Source organism: Oncorhynchus kisutch, linkage group LG26, assembly GCF_002021735.2.
Source record: "Oncorhynchus kisutch isolate 150728-3 linkage group LG26, Okis_V2, whole genome shotgun sequence".
Taxonomy (NCBI): domain Eukaryota; kingdom Metazoa; phylum Chordata; class Actinopteri; order Salmoniformes; family Salmonidae; genus Oncorhynchus; species Oncorhynchus kisutch.
Window position 1 is genome coordinate 22,767,442 of NC_034199.2, and position 9,540 is coordinate 22,776,981.

At 45.0% G+C, this 9,540-nt stretch overlaps 1 protein-coding gene across 3 annotated transcripts in view; it reads right to left on the bottom strand.

The window, feature by feature from the left end:
* LOC109871194 (interphotoreceptor matrix proteoglycan 2) overlaps positions 1–2,200 on the bottom strand; it is a 38,849-nt gene extending 36,649 nt beyond the window's left edge. For 2 of the 3 annotated variants that reach the window (XM_031806249.1, XM_031806247.1), the window contains exons 1-2: positions 1,681–2,200; positions 1,316–1,567 (exon numbers count right to left, since the gene is read on the bottom strand). In XM_031806249.1, the coding sequence (XP_031662109.1) occupies positions 1,316–1,567; positions 1,681–1,759 (331 nt within the window). In that variant the 5' untranslated portion in view covers positions 1,760–2,200. The remainder of the gene's footprint in view (positions 1–1,315; positions 1,568–1,680) is intronic. The other variant, XM_031806248.1, reaches the window with a different exon arrangement.
* Between the last annotated feature and the right edge of the window lie 7,340 nt (positions 2,201–9,540).

A 9,540-nucleotide genomic window follows, 5' to 3' on the forward strand; every position in this document is an offset into this window, starting at 1 on the left:
AGGTCAGGTCCAGCCAGGTCAGATCCAGCCAGGTCAGGTCCAGCCAGGTCAAGGCCAGGTCAAGGCCAGGTCCAGCCAGGTCCAGCCAGATCAGGTCCAGCCAGGTCAGGTCAGGTCTAGCCAGATCAGGTCCAGCCAGGTCAGGTCCAGCCAGGTCCGGTCCAGGTCCAGGTCAGGTCAGGTCCAGCCAGGTCAGGTTCAGCCAGGTCAGTGTCTCAGTAGCCCACCAGACTGGAGTCACATGCAGAGCTGTCCTGCACACTCATCACAGATGAGCCACTAACAGGCCCACAGATTCTTCAAAGCTCCTCCCTCTCAGAACCTTAAGCCTCTGTCTCTCTCTCCTGAGTGGCTGGACACATGTTCTGAGCGTTAGACTCTTAACCAGTCTTCTCACGCCCAACATCCTTCTCAGGAGTCACTCTCTCTCCCCCTCCCTGTCTCTCCAAGTCCAGTACAGGTGCTCTAAATGGGCTTATCTTGACTTACAGAGTGACTTACTGATCGCCAGGAAATTAATCTAAAGTAGAGCAGATGTTGCTGAATATCTGATGCTGGAGAGGGCATATAGGTTGAGACCCAAATATCTCAATGCAGTTGACACACACCTCACGTTTCTAGGGCTGGGTGAGTAAAGGATATAGACCTACTCTAAAGTCTGGGTAAGGGTTGCCAGAAGGTGCCACATGTGTAGATCTGGGATCAGCTAATACCTACAGTCAGTAGCCCAAGTGAATCTGGAGGTAAATGCACAACTGGCCATAGGTCTGTGGGCAAGCACCAATCCTCCAACAGATGTTATGATATCTGCAGCACTTCAAGCACTACTCCATCAGGTGAAGGTCTTTGATAAGAGGAGCGACGGGAGGGTAAAATAATGATTGTTCTAAACGCCATTATAAGACCAAAGACTTGGAACTGAGGGACTGGGAGGACCGAGAACTCACGTCGGCCCATAGATGTTACAGTATGTGTAGGCCTCCCTCACCGCTGGCCTGTGTTGCAACTGCCCACGTTTAAATCCCTGGCTAGAGGCAAGAGACACACACAACCATGCATCTAAAAAGGATAAGCACACTGCACTATACAGTATAGAGTCTATCGGATAAAGTGTGAAGTTAAGCCTAGACACTTATCTTAAGTTCGTTGTCTTTCTCCCCCCCAATGGTCGAGGTTACAATTTGGGAAGGGTAAACGGATTCCAGATCTGTGCTTACGGGCTACTTCTATCTCCAGCATTATCCATACAGGTCAGTGAGTAGTGGTTGTAATGTAGTGAATATTATGCCATTACCCAGCAATCTAAATAACTCACCTCGAAGGTGAAAGTAGCTGAGATGATTTGCGATGGCTTGTTGCACACTCTCCTGCCCGCAGAGTTTGACCCCGCTGGGGAAAAGGACATTGCGCTTCTGCCGGTGGGTAGCTCCATGGTCCTTGTTTGAAACCTTGAGGACAGGTGAATGAACTATGCTTTGAGGAACTGATAGAATGGGTGAAATGCCAACTGTTTTGAAATAAAGATCCTGTCCATCAGGAAGAATAGGTCCTTCTCCAGATGCAGCATCTGTGGTAAAACAGTAAACAGATACCATTGTACAACAACTCCATCTGAAATTGCAGTAGATTGATGTGTAGATTGATTATTTATTAGTCCTACCTACCTACATAAATACATACCTGTTCTTATTCCCAAAAGTGTGAACGCTAAAATGAACGGAAGTGTACACAAAATACATTTCAATAAAGAGTCCGACATCTTAAATCCGTAGTAGTTTTAACTCAGAGGGGTTGAAAAATGGTATTAGTCCCTCCTTACGAGATTGCATAGTTCAAAATCCAGCAAACGCATCAGTCCCTCACCAATAATTATGAAGTGATTAGATAAAGTCAAATCACATTTATTTATAAAGCCCTTCTTACATCAGCTGATATCTCAAAGTGCTGCACAGAAACCTAGCCTAAAACCCAAAACAGCAAGCAATGCAGGTGAAATAGGAAGGAAAAATAAAGTGATGGCCTCCTTTCCTCCTTTCTTCCGTGGGCTGAGGAAGGTGTGGTGCTGAAGAACAGCTCGCGGCCACAGGTAGGCAGATGGCCCATTGAGAGAGATTTTTTTTTGCTCCCTAATCTTGTTGGCTAAGCCCTTTAGAGCAGCTTGTTAAGACGTTACTGGTGTAATACTGGGATTGGTGCTTAATGCGAGGGAAACGCGGACGAGAGAGAGACGGGAAAGGGGGGAGGGAAGAGAGGCCATCCGCAGAGAGATGGGAAAGGGGGAGGGAAGAGAGGCCATCCGCAGAGAGAGATGAGAAAGGGGGGAGGGAAGAGAGGCCATCCGTAGAGAGAGATGGGAAAGGGGGGAGGGAAGAGAGGCCATCCGCAGAGAGATGGGAAAGGGGGGAGGGAAGAGAGGCCATCCGCAGAGAGAGATGGGAAAGGGGGGAGGGAAGAGAGGCCATCCGTAGAGAGAGATGAGAAAGGGGGAGGGAAGAGAGGCCATCCGTAGAGAGAGATGGGAAAGGGGGAGGGAAGAGAGGCCATCCGTAGAGAGAGATGGGAAAGGGGGGAGGGAAGAGAGGCCATCCGCAGAGAGAGATGGGAAAGGGGAGGGAAGAGAGGCCATCCGCAGAGAGAGATGAGAAAGGGGGAGGGAAGAGAGGCCATCCGTAGAGAGAGATGGGAAAGGGGGGAGGGAAGAGAGGCCATCCGCAGAGAGAGACGGCTGTAAGTGCAAGGTACCAGACAGTCCTGGTCAAAATGAAACTCTACTCAAGGCTGGAACTGGCTGAGGCCTATATTTTCAGTCTTAGTAGAACAAACAGATAGCTAGCTCTCTAAATCTTTACCTGAGGGTAATGTTCAGGTTTATGATTTGATCAGGTCAGTGCTGCTTTAATTAATCATAGGTCATAGGGCCATTAGACATGGACTAGGAAACACTGAGTTTAACCATAATGACATAGCTAGATCTGGTTGTGCTTTAGCAAACTCCTCAATCATTTGTAGTTGTGTCAAAGAGGCTGGTCGAGTCATGTTTGTTCACGGCCCAATGAAATCCTCCATTTATAAAACATCTTCTGGATGGGAAGGATTTAGAGCGTTTAAAATAAATCATCATCAGGGAATTAGGCACTGTGCGGCCGGAGTCTAAATTGAAGGAACCTCACCTTAGCTAAGGTCAAGCAGGATAAGATTCCAGTGATACCGCATACATTAATAATACACAACCTGGGTAGGTCCTACTGGTCATCATATTGTACAGGCTACATATTAAAAACATTAAAAACACCTGCTCTTTCCATGACATGGGCACAGCATGGTCCAGTGACCAGGTGAATCCAGGTGAAAGCTCTGATCCCTTATTGATGTCACTTGTTAAATCCACTTCAATCAGTGTAGATGAAGGGGAGGAGACCGGTTCAAGAAGGATTTTTAAGCCTCAAGACAATTGAGATATAGATTGTGTGTGTGCCATTCATAGGGTTCAAATGGGCAAGACAAAATATTGAAGTGCCTTTGAACGGGGTATGGTAGTAGGCAAGAACTGCAACGCTGCAGGGTTTTTCACACAACAGTTTCCTGCGTGTATCAAGAATGGTCCACCACCCAAAAGGACATCCAGCAAATTTGACACAACTGTTGGAAGCATTGGAGTCAACATGGGCCAGCATCCCTGTGGAATGCTTTCGACAACTTGTAGAGTCCATGCCCTGAAATATTGAGGCTGTTTCGTGGGCAAAATGTGGGGTGCAACTCAATATTAGGAAGGTGTTCTTAATGTTTTGTACACTCAGCGTACATCACATCATGTAGGCTACATAGACACATGCATGTACAGCCACATGCATGCATGTTTGTGCAAGTCTCAGACACACACACAGTCAGACATGGGAGTGATTATGGAACAAGTGGTCTAGGAGATGATGGGCTGAGAGGCGGCAGACAAAATCCTCTGTGTGCGCAAAGCTGGGAGCTTTCACCCTTCACTTTCCCTTGTGGATATGGATCCTGTTGTGACACGGACTCTTACGAGTCACCAAAATGGTAGTTCTATATGTTCTCATAATTATTTCTCCTAACCAGTTCAGAAAAGGACCTGAAATTCCAAACAAGGTGGTGAGCTACTGTATATTCATGAGGAATCAGTACATCCATTAGACTCCGGGTTAATAGTTAAAGGTTACACCGTAGTAGACAATGTACTGTAGGTTAATGACGTTCAATTCATCTTCAAAATGGGAATAAAGAGTTCAGCGGGTGGACAGACAGTGATCCTGAGCTAATGAACTTACCATAGCACTTACTGTTGCACGCAATCGCTCTTTGTTGAAGTACAAACACCAGCCTATCTACAGGCCATCAACTGCGTCTAAAGTATAGAGAAACCTTTGGTTTTGGGAGGATTTTTTTCGCCAAAAGGTAAGCTCATTCGTTCCAATGTAATTGTCTTGAAACCTCCATTGCCAACATGGCCGGAAATCCACCTAGCCAATCAGAGGGCAAAGTGTAGCGATTCTATATTGCTACCTATCTGATCTTATCAGGTCAGATAGGGAGCCAAAGTATCCAGCACTGTCCCAGGCTTTTGGTTGAAATAATTGGCAGGACCATTGTGCTGATACATGGTGACTACAATGGCCTGCATAGCCCCTCACTCTGTAATGCCCTGAGCTCTTTAACCTGTAACCTGATATCATCGGCAGGACAACTGGGCAGCCATTGAGGCACAAAGCATCCTGCACTGATAGCTGCCATGTGGACAGTGTTTCGGCACAAAATAACTGCCACGGATCATTCGGGTAACTGCTACCCATCTGTGGTGGCTGAGGCAGGTTCCCCCCGAAACAATGACAAATCTACTGTAGCTATACTGGCTTAAGCTATAAAATGAGTAAAAAATCATCACTGCATGGAATCAGCGATATCACCAGTGTTGAACGTTAACTCTTGCTGACTGTTCGTTGCTCGTTGTTCTTTATCATTCATAGAGAAGGTAACAGAGGTTTGGAACGTTGTAGTCCTTATCCAGGTCTATTCACAACCATTTTAGAGCTGGGACCATCATCAGGGGCTTTCCCCACCCACACTGGTCTAAACTGGGAGGTAGGAGTTGACGTGCAGTGGGATTACAGGGCATCAGAGGGGAGTCACAGGGGGTTTGTCCGAGACAGAGACAGTTAATAGACCTAATCCGGGAGACAGTAAGACCTTGTTCGGAGTCTAGATAACCTCATGTCAACAACAACGTGGGATGGTACCAAGAGAGATTAGACTGTGATGTCATCATTCCTAAGAATCTTGAGGAAGTATACCGGCATAAGGAAGAGGGACCTCCCATTGAATGGGAGTGAATGGAACTGATTGGGACAGTTGGCACCCACGTACAACTCAATGTTTCTAAATGTATGTGGTATAATCAGTCTAATATTCCTTCTAATCAGGAAGGAAGATTCATCCAATCAAAATGTTTGCTTTCCTCTTACCAGGTTTTTTTCTGGATAAAAAAAGGGGGGTGGGCGTGGCATTTTTAGGCCAAATTCCTGCAATTCCCCAAATTTCTCCATTGAGCCGAGAAACATTTATACAGTTTTAAAGAATTTCCTGCAATTCTGTGCATTTTGCCATGGCTAATGCTCTGTTATTTTCCCCGAACTTAATAACAAAATCAATACTGTTAAATTATTTGTTTTGGGAATTTTCAATTCCCCTGACAGTCTAGCTTTTATTTTGGTGATTGTTAGTTCTCAAAGAATATATTATTTTTAAAAAAGTAGTATGTGAAAAGATAATTGATTTATATCTTGTTTCAGTGGTTTAACTTTACACTGAAAGCGTTTTTTCAATCCAAAAAATAAAGTGTTTCTACTGCAGTAAAATTCCTGCTCTTACTAACACCGACAAACTACGGTTGCTAATCTATGACCTGGAATCACCTAAAATCAGCATTCACCTCCTGGCAACAAATAATACTATTCCTGGAGACTTACATACACCCAACCTCAGTCCGTCCAGTTTAGGCTGCAGTGTTGTTTACGTGTGAGCTCGATCTCACACTAACCAAGAGGCTGTGTTTTTGTAACCCTCTTATCAAACAGCTGGGGGTCTATAAATGTTGCGGTATCATACCCCATAAACACACAATACATTTTTCTGTTTGTTTATTTGTGTTGTTTGTAACTTATTTTTTTGCTTATTTTGTAAATAATGTTGCCGCTATCGTCTCATATGACCGAAAATAACTTCTGGACATCAGGACTGCGATTACTCACCAGACTGGCAGAATCCGTTTTTCCTTGAACGAGCCTGACGTGAACAATATGCTGCTTTCTCTGGAACTGGCCCAGATCCCCGTGATTTGCGTGAAGAAGAGGCAGAGAAAAAGGGGCCAGAGGGCAGGCTGCCTTCTGAGAATTCGTAGGCGATCGAATAAACCTCCACTTCCTTCCATTCTGCTAGTAAACATGCGATCTTTGGAGATTAAAATAGATGACCTACACAGAAGATTAAACTACCAACGGGACATTCAAAACAAGAATATCTTATGCTTCACGGAGTCATGGCTGAATGACGACACTATCAACATACAGCTGGCTGGTTAAACGCTGTAACGGCAGGACAGAACAGCAGCGTCTGGTAAGACGAGGTGTGGCGTACTATGTATTTTTGTAAATAACAGCTGGTGCACGATATCTAAGGAAGTCTCAAGCTATTGCTCGCCTGAGGAAGAGTATCTCATAATAAGCTGTAGACCACACTATCTACCACCATCTACATTTCCGAAGTTGTTTACATACCACCACAGTCAGAGCCTGGCACTAAGACAGCATTGAATTAGCTGTGTTCCACCATAAGCAAACAAGAAAACGCTCACCCAGAGGTGGCGCTCGTAGCGGCCGGGGACTTTTAACGCAGGGAAACTTCTAAATTTCTATCAGCATGTTAAATGTGCAACCAGAGGGAAAAATACTCTGGACCACCTTTACACCACACACAGAGACGCATACAAAGCTCTGCCTCGCCCTCCAATTGGCAAATCTGACTATAATTCTAATCCTCCTGATTCCTTCTTAAAGCAAAAATTAGACTAGAGCAATAGAAAAGTGGTCAGATAAACTACAGGACTGTTTTGCTAGCACAGACTGGAATGGCATTGAGGAGTACACCACATCAGTCATTGGCTTCATCAGTAAGTGAATCGATGACGTTGTCCCCACAGTGACCGTATGTACATACCCCAACCAGAAGCCATGGATTACAGGGAACATCCGCACTGAGCTAAAGGCTAGAGCTGCCGCTTTCAATTAGCAGGACTCTAACCTGGAAGCTTTTTAGAAATCCCGCTATGCCTTCCGACGAAACATAAAAGGGCAAAGCGGACTGAGATCGAATCTTACTACACTGGCTCTGAATCTAGTCGGATGTGGCAGGGCTTGCAAACCATTACAGACTACAAAAAGGGAAGCACAGCCGAGAACTGCCCAGTGACACGAGCCTACCAGACGAGCTAAACTAATTTTATCCTCGCTTCGAAGCAAACACTGAAACACACATGAGAGCACCAGCTGTTCCGGAAAACTGTGTGATCACGCTCTACACAGCTGATGTGAGTAAGACCTTTAAACAAGTCAACATTCACAAGGTTGCAGGGCCAGACGGATTACCAGGACATGTACTGTGAGCATAAGTTGACCAACTGGCAAGTGTCTTCACTGACATTTTCAACCTCTCCCTGTAATGCCAACATGTTTTAAGCAGACCACAATAGTGCCTGTGCCCAAGAACACTAAGGTAACATGCCTAAATGACTACCGATCCGTAGCACTCATGTCTGTAGCCATGAAGTGCTTTGAAAGGCTGGTGGTCATGGCTCACATCAACACCCAGAAACCCTAGACCCACTCCAATTTGTATACCGCCCTAACTGATCCACAGATGATGCAATCTCTATTGCACTCCACACTGCCCTTTCCCACCTGGACAAAAGGAACACCTATGTGAGAATGCTATTCATTGACTACAGCTCAGCGTTCAACACGATAGTGCCCTCAAAGCTCATCAATAAGCTAAGGACCCTGGAACTAAACACCTTCTGTAACTGCATCCTGGACATCCTGGGGGTGATGGGCCGCCCTCAGGTGGTAAGGGTAGTTAACCAGTTGGATTTAGGGGGCGCTATTTTGAAAAACGTTCCGGTTTTAAACAAGATATTTTGTCACGAAAAGATGCTCGACTATGCATATAACTGACAGCTTTGGAAAGAAGACACTCTGACGTTTCCAAAACTGCAAAGATATTGTCTGTGAGTGCCACAGAACTGATGTTACAGGCGAAACCCAGATAAAAATCTAACCAGGAAGTGCCGCATTTTTTGAAACCGCCTCATGCCAATGACTCCTTATATGGCTGTGAATGAGCTTACGTTTTCCCCAAGGTGTCTACAGCATTGTGACGTCTTTTTAGGCATTTTCCCTTGAAGAATGGCTGTAAGGGACCATATATGGCATGTGGTCACATGGTGTCTCCCGCAGAAAACCTTGCTTAAAATACTGAGGGAGCCATTTTTCCAATCGCTTCTTATGAGAAACCAACTGCCTCGACGGATATATTATCGAATATATTTGTTAAAAACACCTTGAGGATGGATCCTAAACAACGTTTGCCTTGTTTCTGTCGATATTATGTAGCTAATTTTGAGTTAGTAGTTATAGTTATATATAGTTATAGTTGTAGCATTTTTCAGCCAAGCATGGTGAAGAAACGGGAGCTTTTTCACCTACAAAAATAATATTTTTGGAAAAAAGGAACATTTGCTATCTAACTGGGAGTCTCCTGAGTGAAAGCATCCAAAGTTCTTCAAAAGGTAAATGATTTAATTTGGTTGCTTTTCTGGTTTTTGTGAAAATGTTGCCTGCTGCCAGCAGAGCCTAGTATAGCATTATGCCATGATAAACTTACACAAATGCTTGTCTAGTGTTGGCTGTAACGCATATTTTGAAAATCTGAGATGACAGTGTTGTTAACAAAAGGCTAAGCTTGTGTTTGAATATATTTATTTCATTTGCGATTTTCATGAATAGGAAAAGTTTCTAGGGGAATTTATGTCCGTTGCGTTATGCTAATGCGTTTGAGGCTATGATTACGCTCCCGGATACGGGTTTCCTCGGCGCAACTGGTTTTAACAACACATCCGCCACGCTCATCCTCAACACATTGGCCCCTCAGGGGTGTGTGTTCAGTCCCCTCTTGTACTCCCTGTTCACTCATGACTGCACAGCCAGGCACGACTCCAACATCAAGTTTGCCGGTGACACAACGGTGGTAGGCTTGATCACTGACAAAACACCCTATAGGGAGGAGGTCAGAGACCTGGTGCCAGGACAACAACCTCTCCCTCAACATGATCAAGACAACGGATATGATTGTGGACTACAGGAAAGAGGACCAAGCACGCCCCCATTCTCATCAACGGGGCTGCAGTGGAGCAGGTTGAGAGCTTCAAGTTACTTGGTGTCCACATCAACAACAAACTAACATGGT